At 37.2% G+C, this 23441-nt stretch overlaps 1 protein-coding gene across 5 annotated transcripts in view; it reads left to right on the top strand.

Moving 5' to 3' along the window:
- The window catches only part of SORBS2 (sorbin and SH3 domain containing 2), an 86132-nt gene extending 62901 nt beyond the window's left edge, over positions 1–23231 (top strand). For all 5 annotated transcript variants that reach the window (XM_010570022.1, XM_010570026.1, XM_010570025.1 and 2 more), the window contains 8 exons: positions 87–175; positions 2794–2840; positions 4155–4269; positions 4366–4494; positions 6261–6464; positions 18212–18261; positions 21257–21363; positions 22153–23231. In XM_010570022.1, coding sequence (XP_010568324.1) covers positions 87–175; positions 2794–2840; positions 4155–4269; positions 4366–4494; positions 6261–6464; positions 18212–18261; positions 21257–21363; positions 22153–22214 — 803 coding nt within the window. In that variant the 3' untranslated portion in view covers positions 22215–23231. The remainder of the gene's footprint in view (positions 1–86; positions 176–2793; positions 2841–4154; positions 4270–4365; positions 4495–6260; positions 6465–18211; positions 18262–21256; positions 21364–22152) is intronic.
- Positions 23232–23441: the final 210 nt, after the last annotated feature.

Here is a 23441-nt window from a genome sequence, read left to right as displayed (position 1 = left end):
TCTCCTAAATGAAACCAAGCAGCATCACAGATTTGAATGGTTTTGTTTAATTTATTGTAGTTTCACATAGTTTCTGTTTTCAGTAGACCAGGAGTCTCCTGGAAGCTATTCTTCTGCTTTCACTGATGTGGGACGATGTACTCCAAGGGAGAGAAGAGGAACTACAGACAAAGAGGTAGTGAAACAATAAATAATGCAGGAATATCCATATGGAAAATTGGTAACATATCTGAGGCAAGATTTGTGTTGGTTTTAAGACACTGTAATGATACAGACCAAAGGAACAGTTACTTATCATATCATCAGATGAGACAGCATCCTTCTTTTTCATTAAGGAGATTGGTACTTCAAGAAGTTGAAAGAATATCAAGCTGTGTTAAGATAAGCTGTATCTTCTATTTATGTTTAAATAGATAATGGACTTAAGTTTACTAGTCAGTGACAGGCTCTGTCAAAGTTGACTGGAGTGGGTGATTAGGACAAAGAAGAATAGCAGATGTGACTGGGGAAAGGCTTTTCTTGAGAACCAGAGCATTGCACAGAAGATACCTCAGTCATTTCAAAACCGAAACAAAGAACATCTGTATTTCACCATTATTTTTGTTCAGAAAAAGCACAAACACTGCTGTTAGTGTGTTAGACAAAACCACTTATCCTAAGGGCAGTCTCTATTTTCTGTAACAGTTGGTGATTGTAGTTATATACAGATTGCTTTATTAATGCTTTGGAAGAAGAAATGGAAGCAGGCATACAACCTTTAAAGTAACACAAAGTATCACTGAAAAGTATACACAGAAAAATGGAGTATATCAATCAGTATCTTAAGCATATTTCTAGATCTAGAACTATAAATGCTCTCCAAACAGGCTTCAGGGATTTTATTCAATCATAAAGTAAGTACATTTATATTAACCAACATCTACAGACCATAGATTGTTAACATTTTCCATTGATTTTTATTAAAATATTGCACAAAACAATGGCAGCATAAGAGAGTACTATATTTTAATTGCTAATATTTAAGTTTTTGCTCTGGACCATCTACCTTGTTAAATGGTGGTACAGGTTAGAACTGGTTACAGGATCTGAATTCAGATCCACTTACACCCCACTGACATGGTTATATTGCTGCAATTCGATTAAGAGTCTGATTTCAAGAAAAGACTGCTTATTACGAAATAAAGGTTAAAAAAGTTCCAGAGGCCATATTGTGTGTTCTTTTTAAAGAATTTGGTGACATTGAAAGTCATCTTTCAATTTGAAAATACGTAAAATACTTACACAACAAGCCATTCTTAACATCACTGTAATTTAAAAAGAAAGAAGAAACACTTTTCTATTTCCAGTATATTTTGTACATTTCAAAGAATTTTGTATTTAATCAGCTCATCAGCTCCACTGTTCTTTTAACATTATCTCCCTTCTTCCATTATTTGCTTTAGTAGTTACAGTACCAGCTGTACCAAAATCAGGAAAGAGTGAAAAGGGCTTAGCTACAGTTGATGGTATGAATATCCCCTCCCATCTAAAAGACTATTTTTAACAACAGCAGGGAACAGAAAAATGCTTTTAAATTTAGGCTATCTTATTTGAAGGAGACCTGTAATGGAAAATTGTATTAGTATTACAAAATGCATGTTAACAGTATCCCTGTAATAACTTTGGGGACTTTTTTATTATAGCGAAGACAATGCTCTAGGTATGCTAAATTTGCTAGCCTTTAGATGACCAGAAGGGAGGGAACCCAGTTGAGAACATCTGGCCTGGAAGAAAGGTAAAATGCAAAATGTACAAGTGTTCCTTTTTATTCCTCTTACAGAAAGATGTGCACCCTTACATCATTACAAATAGTATCTCTCAGAAATAGTGTTATCAGCTTGTTCTAGTCACTAGTATATCCTAGAGAGATTTTTTTTTTAAATGTAGCAATCTCATATGTGCAGGTAGTTGCAGAGAAAGACTAGATCACTTCACTAAATATCCTCACGTAATACTGCTAATCATTTCTTGCACCTTCCTCTGAAGTATGTAGTGCTGGTTGTCTGTCAGAGGTAAACACTAGATGAGTGAGGCTCTTGGGTCAGATGACAGTTCGTGTTTTCAGCACAGCTTTGAAAGCAGTGAAGGTTGTCAACCACACAGGTGAGGAGAGGTAGGGTTGTTTTACAGTTTTATTTTTGAAACAGTATTGAGCTTACAGATACTTGGTGATAGAACTTTATAAATAAATGAAAGGAATGACATGATGTGATTGCCTGTGATAGCAAGAGAGCTGCACAGATGACTCACAAATTTAAAATATTCCCAACGTTTTCCAGCTGTCAGAGTAATTTTTCCTTTATACATATATATAAAATGTGATGTAGTATTTGCAGCTGAAATTAGCCTGAAGATAACAAGTTTAACAGAAGAGGCATCTAAAGTATTAGAGAATATTAAGCATGTGAATTTCAATTGTACCTAGAGATCTAGTTGCCTGCAAGTCACATTGGCATTTAGGTATCTTTTTTTTTTATTTTTGTAGTTCTCTTAAACATAAAATTGCAAAGCAGTCTGTATTAAAATTTAGCTGCTGTTTCTCTTTTTAAAATAGAATATTTTTAAAATACCAAGTCCCAAACACCTAACTGCCTTGAAAAAGGAAGCTCTGTATTTAATTGCCTCTTACTGCAGGAACTGCTGTAAGGCACACGTCCTTTTCTTTTTGGATCTTGGTCACCTTTTAAAAGCTGAAACATGTTTACCATATAGTAATACTACCTGAATATATTAATCACTTTGCCTGCTTTTCAGAAACTGCCAGCTAGAGCTGTATATGACTTCAAAGCTCAGACTTCTAAGTAAGTACTAGACTTTTGTTCATTTAAGAATTCTTAATTCAACAGAACTTTTTCTAGCACTTGTGGCAGCTAACTGCTGTTCTAGCCAATTTCAACAGCAGAGGACCCTGCTCACTGTCACAGTAGTCTCTGCATTAGCAAACTGTGTGAGAAGTTATTTTGTAATAAAAATGTCTTCAATTATTATATTCTGTGTTGTATTTGTTTAAATACATGAATGGCTGTGCATCTTCAGCCTTCTAGAGCATGGGTCCTGAGGGTCACCTACTGAATGCTCCTCATTTTTTGTGAATTGTATTTAAGGTACACAAGGTACATTGCTTAAAATACCATCATAGATAGTGTGCTTATCAAAATTATGTATAATGCTTCAGCATCTTCCTGTCTGTCTTAACACACACAGGCTTTCTGCAGGATGTGACATGTCCAATACCAACACAAACCACAGTGGCCCTTAAGAAAAACAAAATCAGGAAACACTGTTTTAGGATACGAGAGAGTCCAAGTAGAGTGCCTGTATTTCATTCCTGCTGTTGTTCTGATGATCCGGGGCATTTAAACAGTTTTTAGCATATGGCCAAACATCGACACTAGAATTACATTAGCTGCTTCTGGTGGAAAACTCACAACTTGAATTATCAGAACAGCAGATGAGCTCTTGAAAACCCAAATGGATGATACAGCAATGAACTCGCAGGCCAGGATCTGAAAATACTGTTAATGATTTGGATAATTCCCTTTTCTGGTATCCAACATTAAGCATATCACAGGCCCTGAGTATCAAAAATGGTGAGAACATAATCCTGTGTTCTTCATGCTTCTGAACAGCTGACTTGAAAGAAAAATGTGTAGAGCAGGAGCACACCAACCTGTGCTGCTGCAAAAAGGTAGTAATAGGCCACAGAGACGTGGGATATATTCTGTAGTTTTCCCTCCTGATGCCATAAGGAACACCAAATACCCCTCAGATGCCTGTCATAAAAACAGCATCTAAACAGGCCATCTAAAAGACATGATACTTGTATGCAGACCCTATACTAAGTGTTCTGTTAATAACTAGCAATACTTCCTTGGAATCAGTGTAAAACAGGCCTCTCTAACTTACAGATAGTACTTGGGATCCATATATGTGAATCATTTCATTTTATATGGTGTAATCAACTGGTAAATGTACCACAGCTGTGACACTTTTTCTTCAGATGTTTAGTTGTTCCATTCTGTTTCAGTTCTGAACTGTAAAGATCTCAGAAACTATGCAGGTAGAACAGTTAAATGTAAAGCTGTAAACATTTGATCTAAATAAATTTGTTACAGAGAGCTGTCCTTTAAGAAAGGAGATACTGTCTATATCCTCAGGAAAATTGATCAAAACTGGTATGAGGGTGAGCACCATGGAAGAGTTGGAATATTCCCAATTTCTTATGTCGAGGTTTGTTCTCTCTTTTAATTCCTTGAATTAGTTTGGGTAATAGGTCCACAAACTGCATGAGAATGATGAAAATCTGTGTTTTTTCTTTTTCCTTAGAAACTTTCTCCCCCAGAAAAAGCACAGCCTGCCAGGCCACCTCCCCCTGCACAGATTGGAGAGATTGGAGAAGCTATTGCCAAATATAATTTCAGTGCAGACACAAATGTGGAGTTATCGCTTAGAAAGGTACAGTTTAGAACTATCTTTATCAAAATATTGCTATAGTGTCTACTGCTACACAGAATTAGTATATAGGTAAATACTGTGCTTTGGTGCACTCTGCATTCAATATTTGCTATGCACGAAGCAATGTAATAGTAGGAAAGTACAAACATAGTAGCTTATTGGCTTGGTCTTTCACAGCTACCTGCAAATAGTTTAAATATGTTGTGCATGTAAACTGGATTGTGGTAGATTGACAAATGCAAACATCTGCTAACCACCCACCTAAATTTCTAGTTTTCACTTCAATTATCCATTCCTTTTTTAAATAATTATTTCTTGCTGTCACAATCATCATGGTAAGGGTTTTAATATAGAAGAAATAGAAAAATACAGAAAATAGAAGATACAGAAAAAAAGGCTCAGAGACATTTTTGTGAATGTACCAGTTCTTGCAAATAGTTCATTTAATAACAGTCCGCTTTTATAACATTCTCTTATCTTTCCTATGCACATCCTGGTGGATATACTTTATTGCACAGGAGCAAAATAAATGTTTAATTACTGAGGTTTGTGAGACACTGGAATATTACCACTGTAGAGGAACTTTATTATTGCAGGTATTATATACTTAGTTGTAAGCAATATATACTTTTTATCCGTGGGGAAGTTCTGCCTCTTACCTTTTTTTTAAGAATTAAGAGTTCATAGAAGTTATCCAGTGGTTTGTTTTTCTTTTGAAATAAGAGTAAGGATACAGTTTTTTGATGCTGATCTAGAGCCTAATCAAGCATCACTGAAGATAATGGGTGGTTTTCCACTCATCTGAGATTGGTAAACATCAAAGAGGTCTACCAAAAAAATCAGGAATGGGAACTTAGAGAACTAGGGGTTGGGGATAGTTTGATGATTTATTTCTTCTTAAAATTATCTTTTGTGCTTATTGTGGTGGTCATAACCTTGACAGCCCAGTTTTGGTTTGTTTTCAAAAGTTACCTTGCACTGATTTTCTTTTGTTCCATCCCACTAAAGATCATTTTTGGGTACTCCACGAATCAACTACAGAAATAAAATTACAGAAACCTGAGAGAACGCAAAACTAATAGGGAAGGATTTGTTACATAAAGACACATGGTAAAAAGCACATCATGTAAAACAAAGTGGGTAGCTCATGAAGTTTCACTACAGAGAAAAGGTTGAGTAGAAAATTGCTATTTTCCATTTCAGATGTTAAGCTCTCTAAAAACAGTAAGTGAGCTACTGCCCATCTTTTTTACACAGGAAAAGCACTTCCTTCTCTCATCTTTCCCATGAACTCATCTTTTAACTTTCTACCTCCACTTATTCCAGTTTTACTGATAACAAAGCACTTGCATGGATTTCGTTGTTTAACTTTTATCACTTCTAAGGAAAAATGGGCATAGCAGTCACTATTGCATATTCCAGTTAGGGTGTTAGCTAGTAGTTTGGCCAATAATTAGACCAGGTTATGTTCCAAAGAAAAGTTTAATGTTAATGCCCCAACCAAGAGTAGGAGACTACATGAGATTCCCCTCTGATAAAAGAATAGCATTTGCAGTCCATGACTAGCCCCCCATTTTGCTGGAATGGTAGTTGTATACATGGTTATTATAAATGGGAGGAGAAATCTGAAAATGGAGACAACTCTCAAGACTGATGGGAAACAGCACTGCAGGGAAAATAATACTGTGTGTTAAAATAATATCTACTATTCAAAAAATTAACTTACAATGTATCTGCTGATAACTCATTTTCATAATGCATTTCAGGGAGACAGAGTAATTCTTCTTAAGCGAGTTGATCAAAACTGGTATGAAGGTAAAATACCAGGAACCAACAGACAAGGCATCTTCCCTGTTTCCTATGTAGAAGTCATCAAAAAGAATGCATCAAAAAGTGTTGATGACTACCCTGATCCTCCAATACCCCAAAGCTATTCTAGTGATAGAATACACCATTTAAGTTCAACAAAGGTAAGGATTTTTTTTTCTTTGCTATCACCCCTAGAGTGGGCTTAGAAGCACCTCAGTTTTTTTTGATAACATAATACATTATTTATGCATTAAGTACACTACATTTTCTTTCCTGCGTAGGTAGAATTGCATTACTAACTTGTTTTTAAAGTATTTTAATAGCCGAGTCTGTGTTTTACATTCTGCCGGGACTTCTGCTCTTTTCTTCATTAGCTATTACATTATTGAGAGTAGGGCCAGGCAAAATTTGGGCAGAAGAATCAAGCTGACAGAACAAAATTTATTTGGGAATCTTAGACAGAATTTGAGCATTTTAAGCATTAAGGATATGTCTAGCAGACTTTTCGTAGTGCAATGTGAGAAATTCCCATAACACAGTTGTCCTAAAAGCCTGCAGTCCCATAAGCATGCAGAGGGCAAGAGAGGGCAGTTTGCGTGGGGACACAACTTGCAGAGACCAGTTCTGTGCCTTTCAAAGTAAAGGAGAGCAACTAATGCTTCTGTACTATAACCTTCCTCCTTTTGCCATTCACACTTTAGAAGGAGGCTTGTTGGTACAACCAAGGTTCTTCGGAGTGGTACAACAGTGACAGTTTTGTTTCATTTAGTAGTGAGGCAAATGTCATCACGTTGTCAATGAACTTTGATTCAGACCTTTATAGTTGTAATTTTTCACACCAAATGTCCATTGTAGGTTCTGAATTCTTTTCCTTCCTAGGCTATATAACCACCACAAATCATACTACAGGATGTTGCAAAAAGATTTCCTGTATTCCAATTTATCATTCACTTGTGAGATTTCACAGTCACCTGTGCGGAGAACATAACCTTTTTGGCAGTGATAGAAACTAAGAAAGTTTCTGCATACAAACTGTGATTAGCATTAACATATTATTGATGATTTTGAACACTCAAGATGGAAACATTTCTAAATCTTCCTCTTTACCTTTGTTGTTTATCTCTTCAGCATGGGCAGTGGGTTTTGTGTGCAATTATAAACTTCTTATCCTGCTATTAATCTCTATTTGTTTCACTTGGTTTTGTCCCCTTTTCTACTTTCATATACTTGCATACTGGTGCTCATTTACGTGCTTCAACTTTGAGAGAAGTTCCACATTTATTTGCAGCTTTGGAGACAGCTACCAAAAGATGTCATTTATAGACAACAGTGGCGTCTGAAAATACTGCTTATGACTAAACAATATTAACTGGTTTTGGACAGTTGCTAGAACAGGTCTTGTCTGGTTTTCCAGAACACGTCACAACAGAGAACTAGCTCCTCTCTCTTCCATTCCGACAAAACTGTTGAACTGAAGTAGCATCAAATTCTGTAGCTGCAGACTGAGGTATTGATAAGCTAGGGCCCCTTATTATTACAGGAACCTAAAGGTTCCTGAAGCCAAGTCAAAAGTATGAGGCAGCTTAGGTGCTCCATATTATGGAGCTGCCTCTCTCTATTTGGAGATGCCTCTCTCCCCATTTTCTATGGAGCAGGCTTGCTTCCTGCAGCTAAAGCTGGTGTTTGTGCAACCCCTATAACCTTTGTAGAGCATAGGTGATGCTTCAGAGCATTTGCATTCAGATTACAGAACTGTCCTGCCACTATTATTAGGTTAGTTATTACTAAATTAGTTCTCTAGGGGAGGAAAGTGGAAGAAGCCTTTTTTGTAACATAGGAAACTTTTGCAATCATCTGGTTCTAGCGTAAGTCACAAAAAAAAAAAAAAAAAGCTTCTACTGACACTCCTAAGCAGACATCTTGTTTCTGAATTCAGCTATATTCAGAAATGTCAATACCATGTAAGAAGACATCTTGTTCCTGACTAACTAGAAGGACTTTAGCAGTCCTGAAGGTGTTCTGGAGTTTACCACAATTACTGACATCACTTTTCCTATTCTTTTGGAGTTATTTAGCACGTATCACTCCCTGGTGCTAGAGCAATTGCACTAAACTTCCCTGGCCTAATGGCAATGAAAATAAATAAGTAACACAAGTCAGGAGCAAGCTTTGCTCTCCTTAATTTGGCCTAGACCATCTATATCTTTAGCTCTAGTGCAGCCTGTAGTCACAGGAAACTAAAAACGGCAATGTCTCCTCAGCAGTATTATTGACCTTAAAACCACAGGTTAGAGGCCCTTCTTCAAGAGGAAAGTTGAGGGAAAGAGATTAAGTATTGCTTGTAACAGCCTAGCTATGTTTTAGCAGACTGCATTGTGTCAGTCTATACTGTTTACTTTGGTACAGAAGACTCTGTAACAAAGGTTTTCCTAACTATAAAATAAAGCTATTTGCTTCAAGAAAACTCAAGCAGAAGGTAAGTAAATTAACCTTCCTATTCTGCGACATTAATTTAGTCTTTTGAAATTATTTTCCTATTCTAGAGTAATACTTAAAGTCTAAAGTAGTCCAGATTACTTAGAGAGATGTACATCTAATTATTCTGGATAATTCTAACAATGAGATCAAAATATTTTTCACTCAATTTTAATTTTGAGGATTAATAGTAACAAAAATGCATTTTCAGTATTTATTGAAGCAATGGATATCTACTGATGCTGTGTACGTATGACTCACCAGTCTCTCATTCTTACAAAAGGACGTTTCTTTTACCAGAAGGATACTTCAATCAATATTATGTAACGGTACTCAAAATATACTGCTGTGTACTGTGCTGTCACTATTTTAAAAGCATTGTTGACTGCCTACATTCAATTAGAATTGAATGTACCTTTCACAAATGTTGATGTCATTTTGAACTAATAGGGTTACTTTTGAAAAAAAAAAAATGCATTCTGTAGCTGCTCATGCCTTAATAAAAGTATGCAATGTATTAAAGATGTTTCTTAAACATTTACTCAGAAGTACTAAGAAAAAGTAGAAGTATTAACATTAGGATAATTAGAAATCACCTCTAGTTCTTGTAGTTTAAAAGAAATACTTAATGACACCTGAACTGTACTTCTGAAAATGCTATTCTCAAAGTATCAGTAATGGTTTGGGGAAAATTACATTAATATTAATTGTATGATTTAATAACCTGTGACAGGCTCAATAACAGAGCACCATAAGTAACATAACTTTAGCAGGTCAAATGCAAGTTGCCTTCATGAATGTAATGATTCAGATCTGTCTTAATGTTTGACATTTAAGCCACAAGCCAGAACCTGATACAGTTTCATTTTTCAAATGTCTTTCCTGCTGTTCTGATTCATGTAGTAATGATTTCAGACACCCGTGCTCACTGAAATGATACCCTATAATCCAGATGATGGCACAGACATTTTTCTTTCCAGTCTACTCATACCCTGGTTCTCTGTCGTGCTTATTTATTTATTTAAATTCCCATATTTTTCTTATTTTTGAAGTTGCCTCCCCAAGCACTGTCCCCACTTTCCAGACACCTTTCCTCCTCTTGGTCACACACTGATCAAAAGATTCTCCAGGCTGCCACTAGTGACTGGTTTTCAAGGACTGTTGGTTTCTCACCTTCAAGCGTGTGCATCTTACCTCCTCCACCATTTCCAGACAGTTTTCTTTGTGACTTAGAAGAACTCAATTCTTTGGCATTAACAATACCCCGATCTGTAGCAATCTCCCCAGGTAACAGCATTGTCCAAGTTAAGGATGATCACTTTATTCCAAATACAGAGGTCTCTCTCAGCTCTCCTACAGCTCTTCCTCTGTCCTTTCTTCTGTCTACCTCTGTCTCATCTTCAGCCAGCTCATCTCATGACATAGCATGTAAGCATACCAGCAGCAATACCAAACCAGGAAAAGATAAAGACTTGAGAGGTATACTTGACTCTTCAGTTATCGAAGTACCTGGAGACTTGTCAGATATTACAAGAGAAGGTGAACATGTTGGCGCTATCTGTAACATCCCTTCGCCACATGAAGGTGGTTCCGTCTCCAGAGTGCTAGCTGCAACTGCTGAAAATGAAGAGGAAATCTGTACTGCAGATCTGTCAGTTAATACAGGGGATCAGTCAAAGCCTCAAGAACCAGATTTCTACAGAGGAGCACAAGACACAACAGAAGAACTGACAAGACTCTATATAGAGGAGGATCTGGGACAAGACAATTTAGAATTCCCAGTAGCAAGTGGAGGAGACTCCATGGTATGTTATGAAGGATACACTTCACCGAATACTGATAAGGTATTTCAATTTTGGAAAAACCTGGCTTCTGTGTTCAGATAGCTTACTCCATATAATTACTCTCTGCCTTTTCTTGTATTTACGTTTGTATTGCGCACAGGCACAGTTTGATACTATTGTATTCGATAAAAATTGCCAGTGTTAGGGGATAGTCCCTTCTCAGAAGCAGGCATATACACCATTGTAAGTTCTACAGTGTATCAATTCTGCTGGTCCTTTCCCTTCTGTCCTTGCTAGCTGCCATCGAGCTTCTGATGTGAAAAGCCAGTGAACCATTTTCCTCACTGGCCCATTACATGCCACCCCTTTTGAGCCAGAGGCCCCAGCAAGCAAATGCTATGAACAACCTTCAGAGGGAGGGACATGCTTCCTGCAGAGACTCAGCGGTTTGTACTTCACATGTGTCACTTCACCAGCTGATATATTTATAGTAGTTATGAGAATGTGACTAATAATAACAGATCAGATTATGTTTGGCAGTTAAACAAATGCTTCCCCTAAAGCCCTCCCCAGTTCCTCTTTGGGAAAGTACAACACTGAACTATCCCAAATGTGTGCTAGCCATTAAATAGCAGAATATTGCTACACAGTTTGTGTGGTTTCTAGGCAAAGTTTTAGAACAGACTTTTTCTGTCCAGCACTTATTTAAACAGACTCTTCAGGCAGTTGCTTTGGCTGGCACATGCAAACGTGTAAATCAGATGCTTAGGACAATATGTTTTAGGCCAAATGTAAAGCTAGTTAATTAGCAAGATTTTGCAGGCTGCCTCTACTGTTACTTGACCTGAAAAACACAGGAGAAAACCCTAAGAATAGAGATGAAGTCCACGGCCACAAATGGCAACTTGTTTTGATTTCTGAGGGAAGAATTTTCATCCAGAAAAGTAGACTGACTAATAATAAAATTAGCATCACATTTCTGACTGTTCAGGTTAGTTACATGACTCCTTATTGAGTATTTTATGTCCTTCACAGCTGGTTTCATAGTACAATTCTTGTTTTTCTTAAACATTTAAGCCAGCTCTACTTTCTGTGGGAACATCAGGAGACTCCGATCCTCCTTTCCACCTTTCTTCTAATCTTCCATTTCACTCTGCCAAGGCACCAACTTCTCCCTCTGTTCCTACAACATCCCCGTCTACTGCTTCCCTCTCACCCCCTCTCCTTTCTAAACCCTTACATCAGCAGGAGAAAGACTCACCAAATTTAAAGGTAACTGCACATCTTGAGTATGGATTGTTGCAAATCTTCATGTATACTAAATTACTGCAAGGCTAACACTGAGTTTGATCTTTTCCAGTGTATTGTTTCCTTTACTAATATTAAATAACATAGTATTAAGATAGGCCTTCTTCAAACGAAACACAAAGTAAAGCTGTAACCATTATGATACAATGAAATAGCTTAAGGAGATAGCAGGCAGGAAAGCAGAAAGCCTTCAACTCAGTTTCAAGTCCATACCAGGACATCGGCAACTCTTACTTAATTGAAAGAAACAGAATCATATTCAAGTAAGCAGAAACTAAGTTTAAAAGTGTTTTCAATTTCAATCCAAAGCCTGGGAGAACAGTCGTAAATTTCACAGTAAAGCACCACTGCAGAGGGTCATGTTCTAAATACCAATTCTGTCAGTCAAGGACTGGACAAAGATTATTCCCTCTTCAGGACTACACTTTGTGTCAGCATTGCAGCTCTGTGGCAGAATAATCTGGAAAGTTGCTCTAGACAGACAAAGTCAATTCCCAGTGCTGACTTCCAGAATGTCCATTTGCTCATGAAAAGGAGAACAAGTCATGTAAAAAGTTTGAGAAACTATCCTAGAAGAAGTGATCATTACATTTATGGAAAAAAAAACACCCTTTTTTTTTTTTTCATTTACCACATCTTACAATGTATGTTCATGGAAAACCCAGACATAATGGACTTAAGGTCCACCAGATCTGCTGGTTTCTTTCTGAAGTAGGGGAGAGCCATAAGGATTCTTTCCAGGGCATGAATCTGTCACGGACTTAGGTATGTTTCACCTCAAGAAGGGTTAAAACACAGTATGCATTCATTTCTGCAACTTTGAATAATTTATCAGCTGTGCAGTCCTTTTGATAGGTACTTTTTGCTTAGCCTAACCAACAAAATTCAGAAAATTCCTCATCTACACTGAAATTCTTTTTAGGTGACCCTGATACTACGGACCCTTGTTTGAGCAAGGCATGTTAATCCCAGCGGGGGAAAAAAAAAAAAAAAAAAAAAAAAGAGAGAGAGAGAAGGAATACCTGTTTTGAGAGTTAAAAGATCTGCTCCTGGGAACCTCCTAGACAGTGTACTGCTCTCCACTGGGCATGGCAGGAAGGAAGACTCTAAGCAACCAAGGAGATGACTCCATCTTGCAGACACAAGAGCCTGAGTACTGAGAAGAACTAGAGGTCTGGGGTGGGGGTTGTTACAGAGTTCTAGCTCTTAATTATTGTTTTCAAACCTGGATTATTTTTTAAGTCTAGGGAACAGATTCCGTTGTAAACTTAATCAGTACAGACTTATCTATTTGAAAATTGTTGAAATTATTAGATACAGTCCTACCAACGACAGATTTTTTTGTACAATATTTCCAAAATGAGATCAAGATTTATTTCCTCCCAAGTGTAAGCAAACCATTTTCAGCAGTCAACATTGACTGCATTGCCAGGATAGAGAGTTGGATTAAAGTAAGTGTAGCCAGGTTTTGGCTGTCATCATTTCTTGCTCCTTAGTCTACAGGCTGGACTTGAGAAGGAAGGACAGTTCCTATCCTCTTCTCTTTGTGCATGTTGTCCGTGATTAAAGCCTGCTCTCAACTGCAACAGCAGAAAGAACATGAGACATTTCCAGGACTCAAGTATCACAAGTGAAGGGAAGTTCTTCAGAGAGTTCTTGAAACTGTATACTGATACTTTGGTAATTTTTGTTGATATAAAAATACACACACATATATGCATATGTGTACATATATATTTGGAATGTGGCTCAAATCTAAAGCATGACTAGGGCTTTGGGCAGTAGAATACAAGGAGCTATGGGTGGGAAGTGTCACTTTGTTCCATGTTGATGGGAGGGATGTGTCCTCCAAAGGAAGAACTCTGAAGACACTTCCCAAGGAGAAATGCTGATGTTTTCCTGCCTCCTTGGCCTCCCTTGATATCCTTTTTTTTTTTTTTATTCACCCTCTCAGCTCCTAAGAGGGGGCTTTTCTGTCTTGTCACATTCTACTGGCAAACAGTCACAAATAACAAAGAAAAGGTTTCCAGTGTCAGCACTCCACTCCTCTCACATTCTCCCCAACTCACCCCTGCCCCTAAGAATTCACATTTGCTGCGCACGCACCCTTAGGAGCCAAATTCTGACAGTTATTTAGCTGATTTATAGTGATATTAACAAAACAAGGATCTTTCCTTGAAGTACTTTCCATCAAGTATTTACTTGCCTTCTAAATGCAAATTTAAGGTCCATGTTCTGTTTAACAGCAAGGAATTACAACATTTGTCATTGGCATCTCGAAAATAGTTTTTCTGTTCTGTGCTGTTGAGCTTTTCTATATTATTAGCTGAGCTACTTCAGTGGGTACAATTGCAATAACTTTTCTTACTCCAACTGCATACACTGTGTGTGATTAATCTTTTAACTGTAATGTGTAAGGGCATGTGCCAGAGCAGCAAACCCTTGGAAAAAAGATATAGTGGCAACAATGAAAATACCATAGACTAATAGTACCATTATTTGCACCTGTAACACAATTGGTTTTCGTTATCAAGAAAAGCATGTCCAGTTTGCATGTATGAATGAAGCAAGAAAAATCCCATGATGCTTCACCCTTAAACTCTTACTTGACTCAGTTTTTGTGGTTCTTCTAGGCTAATTTAAAGAGAGAGATATTTGTTATGGGTAAACCTCCTCGTAGCCCAGTGATGACTAAGAGATCCTGCAGCTCACCTGTCAGAGGTCACAGCTATTCACACAGGGTATGGTATTGGATGCCCAGTGTGCAATAACAGCATTTCCATAGAAAAGGAGTTCAATGTCTAGTCTTTCAGTATTTTGCTTTTGCCCAAGTGTCTCAATACTATCAGTATGCCGTGTTTTCTTCCTGTTGTGCTTCTGTGCTATGTCTGAGTAAAGCCAACAGGTCTGTGTGTGCCAAAACTTTTTTCATAAATCCATTAGTGTATTGTATCTCTGCAGTACTGCATAGTATTTCCAGTGCTACAAGATTTGAGAGATCAAAGTTCTTCATATTTAGCCTGTTTTTTCCTAAATTACTCCTCTGTTTCAAAGCATTTCTAGTTTATTAAAATCACAGCTTCTAAGAGTCAAGAATTTATCCTTCATTGCATGTATACAGGCTGAATTCTTGTTTTTAGAAGCCATGCCCTTCTTTTCAAAATGTTTGTTGCTGCTATATTATGTTCACTCAGCACTCTCCCTCTTTATCCAAGCACTGTTATTCCAGACTGTCATACTCTTTAGCCTTTCCCTTCATATCTGTAGTATAACAGTAACATAACTGTAACAATTTTACCTAGCAAGAAAGTCAGATTGTGTAGAGTTTACATGTGTTTCACTCAAAAAGGTGATCTAAATTACGAAAAAAACCAACCTAAACTGTATGAGAATGAGAATTTATGGGTTATGTTTTACTTTCAGTTTAGGACTAAATTATTCTTTGCATTGGTTTCTTAACATTTGGCTCTTAAAACTGATAACGGGATGAACTGTTTTCATGGCTGTTGCTGCTGATTTTAGTTTATAGTCTTTCCTGGTGGTTCCCTTTTTAAAATTTGAATTTTAATTTAATATATGCAGGTTTGTGTAACTTCTCAAAGTCTTGGCTTTTTGGCAGGCCTCTGTTTGCTACCAGGTATGAGGGGACAGTGTTTTCTTCATTACTGAAGAGAGACAAATCAATCATAGGAAGGCCAGGATTCTTGTAGTAGCGGATCAACACCATCCCAAAGAACATCCAACTGGGAATAAGATCCATAAAAAAGGGGATTAAGCCTTATTTTAATTTTGCATGTTTCCCCAAATGAATGGCATGTAATCAATGTATCAAGAGGACTGTATTGGTCAGTGTTTAGTGCACTTGTGTATTTAATTCCAAAACTACAAGAGCACATTGTACACCTAATTTGCATGTTCAGGACTATACAGAACTATTATATGCAAGCGCATATCTATCGTGCATGAAAATCAGGTGTACAACTGGGACCATTGACTTGACTCCACACTTTTTAATATTTGGGGGATTAGGCCCTACATTTTTTCCCAGCAAACACGATAGTGTAGTGAACTGAGCCATAGCTGGAAACTAGAAATCCCAAGCACCAAGAGCAACCTACCAAGAGGGTGATGCATTTCATGATATCTCTTGAGCACAATTAGCCAGACCTTGCAACAGTCCCCATTCTAGCCAATGCCACTGTATATGGGAATGAGAGCTTAGGGAAAGAAAACAGGGAGAAAGCTTCTTGATGTCAGCCACGGTACTACTGACAAATGCATTTGCATAGAGAACAAGCTCCGAGGTCCCACAGATTACTTCACCCTGGTTTTCCCAGATTCTAATTCCGTCAAAGTTTTCTCTGTAACAATAACATAGAGTTGAAAATCTTCCACTCACCTTGATTTTCTATCATCTGTTTCTACAGTAGTTAACTAGCAATAAAACATTTTAAAGCATTGAAGCATATGCAGAAAAAGAAGATAATACTGACCTATCTAATTTCTTCCTGGCTTGGTATATGTTCAAAGCATTAAATCATTTGTAATATTGTTTAGGACATTGACTTTTATTGTTTGCAAGAAAAATCCTTAACCTTGGTTGAGTTCTCTTGCATCTCTGACTATCTTTGGCATTCAGCTCAGTTACGGACCTGATGAAAGATTAGCAGAGAGTAAGGTCAGATTCCAATCCAAATACCAAGCAATCTGCCCAGTGGAATATTCTCTTCTTACTTGACAAGGCAACTGTTGAAGGGGGTTTACTGAGAACTGAAGTGTCTGATTTGCAGTCTTTATTATTGGATTGTTCAGTAAAAATTATCCATCTTTCTTGTACATTGGCAGAGGAGAGTTAAATGAGGGAGAGAAGAGAGTCAAAGAGTATAAAAGAAATTTTTTTTACTTTGAAAACCTCTTTCCCACCTAGCTGTCATTAATACTAATAAAATTCCTGTAATCTACCTGCCTGCATCTTTAGTCACCTTTTTAAAATTATACTCGACAGACTGTAAAAATGAAGTGGAGAATGTTCACAATATTTTCTACATGTACACATATAAACATGATGAAAAGAAATCTAACTACTTCAATTTCATCTGGAGATGTTATGGGGAAGGAGGGGGGAACACACAGTGCATTTTTCATTCAATTGATATCATCAGGCTGTAGGTTATTTACCACAGCCTTCTCCCATGGAAGACCGCATCATCTTCAACAGTAAACTGAAGCAATATGAACTGAAATAGTCAAACTTGAGAAAAAAGAGAACCATGGAGCAATAAGACAAATCCTGTGGCTTCAAGATCAGGTTGCAGTTTACTCAATTCATGAAAGAAAGTGCTATGAGCTGCGTTTGATATCCACACTCCCAGAACAGATACGGTTTCCAGACTTGTATCAGACTGTCAGTCTCTACAGCATGACCATAGGGCATCCTCAGTCAACAGAGAACATGATCACTGCTCACATCAAGAGCTCTCCCGAGCAGCTGCTCCTGCACTGTTTCTGGCCCCAGCCAGATTCTAATCGGTTTAAGTCAATGTCTTTCTAATAAAGATATAGTTTCTGTAGGAGGTTAATATTTTTTACTTCCATTGCATCCAGATTTATTGGATTATTAGTGGTGGGTAATGCTCCGTTAAGAAGGAGAGTAGTTGCTTTCATAAAGCTTTGCACTGGAAATACAAACTACTTTTTCCTCTGAAGTAAAAGTGTTAATTGTTGTTTTCACATAATTACATGCTTTCTTTCAAAAATTCTTTCTGCTCTTTACCTCCCAACAGCCTGCATGGCTTTGTGCTCCCCTTTGAGATGAAACAGAATTAATTAAAGCATAGCATGTTACGCCTGCCAAGTTAGTACTCTGTGTGTGTGTAATGTAAATTGGTATGTTGTTTGTCTATGAATATTCTAAATTCTGCCATTAAGTATAGGAGATTTTATTTCTGCTTGTCTAAAAATATGCTTCACCCAAGGAATGCATAATGTTCATCAGTTGCATCTGAGTTTTCTAATGCTATTTCTCTTTCACAGTGAAGAGGCAGAAGGGTTCTATTCCAACTTTATACTATACTATAAATAGAATGGACTGTTGATAAAGTTCACAGTTTTGTTTTATTTTTTCTTATGTCCTCCAAAAATCAGATCTTTAAACTTGCCAAGATTCTGTTGCTTGCCATGTATCTTAAGAATTTATTGTGAGTTGGAGGGGGGGCAGGAGGGAGTGTTGTTTTACACAAGGTAGAATATGAACTCTCAAGCAACTATGTATCATGCCCCTATCCAGCTATTTGGACCTTCGACTATAAATCTTTATTACATTTCAAATCATTTCATTTCAGCCACAGCGCCCTGTGCTTGCTCATGAAAACATACACAGTGGGGGGGAACCGTAAGTATACTTCTTGTCTACTAAACCAAAACCTAACATTTAAGCAATAGCCGGCACATCATCAAATAATTTGTTAACCTGCCAAGTACAATTATAAAGAGACTTCAGAAATTTACAGATAACCACATGACGTAGGAAAATATCCAAGACAGTCCCAGAGGGTAAAGCCTTGTTTAATTTACATCAGATTCAGACAGACATGCCAACTTAGTTCTTCATCATTTATACTTAAAGGGGATAATAATTTTGTAAAAATAAAGTTTGACTTTTTTTATTCTCTCCATTTTTACATCTCAGCAGAATGCCAGTTAAAGATTTAACATTAATTCAACTCATCTGCTTTACTGACTTGACACAAATTATTCAGAAACAGTTCTGGATGTGAATAGAGAGAAAAAAAACAACTTGATAATGTTGATTATAGGAACACAGGCTCACACTTTTTCATGTAATTTACACGTGCTATTTAAAAATTAGATACAAGAAAGCCTTTCTGAAAGCTGGAGAACCTAGATCTCAAGTCTTATTTTTACAAACAGTGTAAGCACTTGGGATAAAACACATAAAGCTATTTGTGCAAGATTGTAAGATTGTTTTGATCCCCCCCAAGTCTTGCACTCAGGTCCTGCTTCAGTGATCATTGAAACCAGTAGCCATTCTTCCTCTAGCATCAGTGGAGTATGCCCTAACAGATGAATTCTCCTAAGTGTAACTAAGGCTTTGCATCTAAAAATATTTAAAAGTTTACCTGTTAGTCACTTGAAGAAATGGCAAGAGAGGAGAGAGGGGCAAAAAGTTACCAAATAACTATACCACAGATAATATATTATGAAAATTGGACATTTGGGTTTCAATCTCACTAAAACCACGAGCTCCTGTTGGTTTTGTTGAGCATACTGAAGCACCTAACTCTGTTTTGTAAGCAATAATCATCTAATTACTGTTGTTCAATATAGTTTAAATAGTTCATGACTAAATTTACTTATTCCTAAAATTAAAAATAGAAATCTATTTAAATTGCCAACCAACCATTCTTTGTCTTGAATATGTATTCTGTTAGTGTTATAAATGGTAGTGGAGTTTTCATATTTAAGAAATTCTTAGATTAGCAAAGAAAGAATGAAATTACTACAAAGAAGTTATTAAAATGGACTCTCTAGAAATGACTAATGTTAGATTTCTAAAGTACGAAGTATGCTAATTGGGATGTTCTTGTTACTGTATTTGAGTAAAGTAGTTGGCTTGAATCCTATTCGTGACACATTACATCTGCAACTCCTGTAGCTTTGGAAGCTGCATTTAATCAGTTTTGGAATATCATCCTAGCTCTGTTTTCCTGGAATAATGATAAGCATGACAGAAAATGTTATTGCCATGTAATTTTTTGCACAGATTGTTCTTTCTCCTGCTACACAAATTATGAGAGGTAATTGCTTAAATAACCAGTCCCGTTCCATTTTGTTAGTGTGATTAAAATATATTTCAGATTTGGGGAGATAACTGCCAATCATGAGAAATTAAGTTAAAATCTTTTTTTTTCTTGGAACAGTGTCTTTTTTTTTTTTTTTGTTCTCCAAACCAGCAATGTGAAAAATAAGTGTAGCTTATTCAAGGTGACCATCATTACACTAACCCTAGCACCAGTGTGTATAGAGGATTTTCAAAGGGGACTTTCAGAAGCAGGATTTTTTTTACTGAAATAAACATCCCATTTAAGCCATGGAAACTTTGCCTGAATGATACAGAGCTAATGGAAATATTCAGTACCAACACACCAAAGGGGGAGTTTTGTAATGGCATTAAGGTTTTAAAGTCAGTGAATTGTTAAGAGGGAAGGAAGGACGTGATTATGTTTTGTTTCGATATTTTGAAATTAAAACTATTTCCTTTGTACCATTTCTGCAGTTGTACCCTGCATCTTACATGTGGTTGGTCATAGCTGGGGCACAGATGGTTAGAAAAAAAGGCAGATTCTGATTCTGCAGAACTCACGGCCTTTTGCAGCAATCTTCCCATGGGCTGTCAGCCCAAGCACTTTCAGTTACCCCTATTAAGAGTTTATTGCCATTCTTTCAATTCCAAGAAACTCAGTTAAAAGCTGACAAGGAATGAAAGATAATAGATTTAGTAATCTCACACCTCATTCCATTTATCCACCTTACATCCTTCAATCTGCAGCCCCTGGCCAGGGTGGAGGTACAAGTCGGTGTCTGAATACTGTTTTGAGTTTCCATCCTTATGTCCCCTGATTCGATTCAAGCCTCTCCCTCAGTCTCAGAGATATTTATATAATCAGTTTTAACCAGGGAAGGGGTTACAGCTGTATGTTTCCAAACAGCAATTGCTTGCTACCTTCCCCACAGAGGAGGGCACCTCTTTGACATGCAGAGCTCCTATAGTGCCAAGCCCGTCCTCAGCAGTTGCTGCTGCGGTGCCCAGGGAGGTCCCCCCGTCCCAGCGGCAGCGCGCGTGAGCCAGGAGAGCCCTGGGCAACCCGACTGCCGAAGGACGCCTGGCACCTCGCTAATGCTGTGCGGCACTTTGCTCTGCTGGGGCAGAGAATGCGAACACTAGGTTCGGCTTTCCAGAGCTTAAAGGCAGAGCCAGTTTTAGGTACTGATCACAGCAGGTTAAGGGGCTAGTGCATCTGCAGACTCCCCTCTAGAAGTCCTCCGTTTTGGTGACTCAACTATAAAATAATGCTAAAACAAAAATACTAGAATTCTGTGTTCAAAGCAACTGGTTGAGGAGCCAGCAGGCTTGCCTTGAGTCCCCACAGCCTTTAATGTCTGATGAGTTACCTTTCCGATACAGTTTTGTTTATTTACTATAATAAGTACCTAGCCCTGAAGTCCACCAGGCAAAATAAACCCTTTTCCCTTATATTTGCAAGAAGTGTTACTTACTAGTTAATGTTTAAACCAGCTCCTTTACTTCAGCAAAGGTGCAAAGAACTCTTACTTCTTTTTAAAATGCATCATTTGTCCTATTTAAGGTTTCAGGCTCTATATAACTATACTCCTAGGAACGAAGATGAATTGGAGCTCAAAGAGGGAGATGTCATTGATGTGATGGAAAAATGTGATGATGGATGGTTTGTGGGTATGTTTTAATTTGGTTGCTTTTTCATTTTAGTTGGTGGATTTTTTTTCCTGACCTTTGCTGTCTTCTTTGCTTCGTGCCTTTCAAACAAAGTAAATTTTGGTATTCAGTGTAATAAACCTGAACCTGGCTTTATCAGGAGAAATCCCAACCAAAATCCACTGAAATTAGTAGGCAATTTTACACTTTTGTCTTTTGGAATTGATGGACACAAATTGACATGTGTCTCCAGTTTGTTGTACAGCACTGTTGTCATTCTCATGTGACACAAAATGGACAATGTATTAAGGCTCTCTTCATAAAGACCAGGTAATGTAAAACTTAATTGCATGAATACATCTACAGAATTGACTGCTTGTGAGAACCAAGTATTGCTGAACAAACAGAGATTCCGTAACTAGGCTTAATCATTCCATAAACCCTCATGCACACAGTGGCTAACTTAATCACCTAACTAGTCCCCAGCATTTCAAAAATTCAGATTATTTAAAATAGACTTGATGTTGTTGAAATTAAATGATTTCTACGTACCAAGTCAAAACTTTAGCACAGCTTTTAATCAGGCCTAACAATTTAATCAAATATGCATCTTTATTTGCTTTTTCCTTCCTGCAGCTACAATTGGTTAAAACTCACAAATGAAATTCAAAATAACTTCTTGAAGTTATAGTATAAAGAACTGTAGATATTTCTGTTTGTGCAATATTAAACGCAAAAATTTAAAGGCCATGCTTACATAGCGATTTCCTGTTGTTATTCCCATCTTTCATCTATTGCTTCTAATTTCAGGAACCTCGAGAAGAACCAAATTCTTTGGTACTTTCCCTGGAAACTATGTCAAGAGGCTGTGAATTTTTTTTTCTACTTATTTATGCTGCATCTCTGCAACACATCTGCATAAAGCTGCTAGAAAACATGCTACGCTGGCCTTCTGTTTTCTTGCTTGCAGTCTCAGATAGAGGCCATCTAGTTCATCCTCATCCCATCCCACCCGCCAAACCGTTCCAGCAGTATTACAGCAACGACCACGGTGTGAATAACTAAGCTTTTCTGAAACAAGAGGAATCATTTCAACATTTAAATACTCCCTGCTTTAAAGTCTTTTCATTTGAAACACAATAGGAAAAGCCTGATGACAGGTACACAGATGAATTGCCATGGGAGGGTGGGAAACTGTTCTGGGTTTGGACATTTGTGGTACTATCATGAAGTCTGATGGGATTTTTTCAGCATGCATGTACTACAGGGGGAAGTTGCTGTTTACTGTATTTTAAAAAATTTTTTGAGTTTCCACATTCTTATTAGCTTGGCAGCATTTGTTGCTTTCACTTTGCCGTATCACAGGTTTGCCTATTGTACTGGTTTACAATGTATGACAAATTACAATATAAATTTTTTGCCTGCACTTGTATGTTGTAACATATGCACAGTGATTGTAAGATCTCCAGCAAGCGTAGTGAAAAAATGGAAGAACTGCAAGTGTTCTGAACGGGTGCAATGGTATTGGCTAAACCTTTTTTTCTTTTTTCCCCTAATAAAGCTGTAGTGTTTTCTGTTAAAAGGCAAGAAATGCACGAGGCATAAAACCTCGGGAAAGAGGATTTAATGAAGAGACAGACAATGATATAAGCATAGACAATAATAACCTGCTACTGATGTCTGACATTAAATGATTGTAATCAAAATGTTGTAATAGTAAGCAACATGAAATTTGAGAGGTTAGTGTTTTTACGTATCAGGAATCTTAAGAAGCAGGAAGTAAACAGTGTTAGTGCAAAGCGTTGTTGGTTTGGGTTGTTTTTTTTTTTCCTAACATAGCCACCTGAAAAATATTCACAAAAGTATCATGTACTGATTTACTTCACTATATATATATATGTTAACAAAACCTGAGTTACACATTCTTTTTAGGAATTTAGTACAGAAAAGTCACAAGTATTAAAACTGATACATTTTAGAGGTGGGTTTTTCTTTTTTTCCTGAATGAAACAAGTATTTGAAAACATACATTTTCCATAAGCAAAGGTAAGCATAAATAGCAAATGAAATTAAGGCACAAGATGATAATGACTATGGCT

The sequence above is a fragment of the Haliaeetus leucocephalus genome, unplaced genomic scaffold, assembly GCF_000737465.1.
Source record: "Haliaeetus leucocephalus isolate CR32 unplaced genomic scaffold, Haliaeetus_leucocephalus-4.0 Scaffold284, whole genome shotgun sequence".
NCBI lineage: Eukaryota > Metazoa > Chordata > Aves > Accipitriformes > Accipitridae > Haliaeetus > Haliaeetus leucocephalus.
The sequence above is the reverse complement of the archived record's forward strand: the minus strand, read 5'-3'. Positions and strand labels throughout refer to the sequence as shown.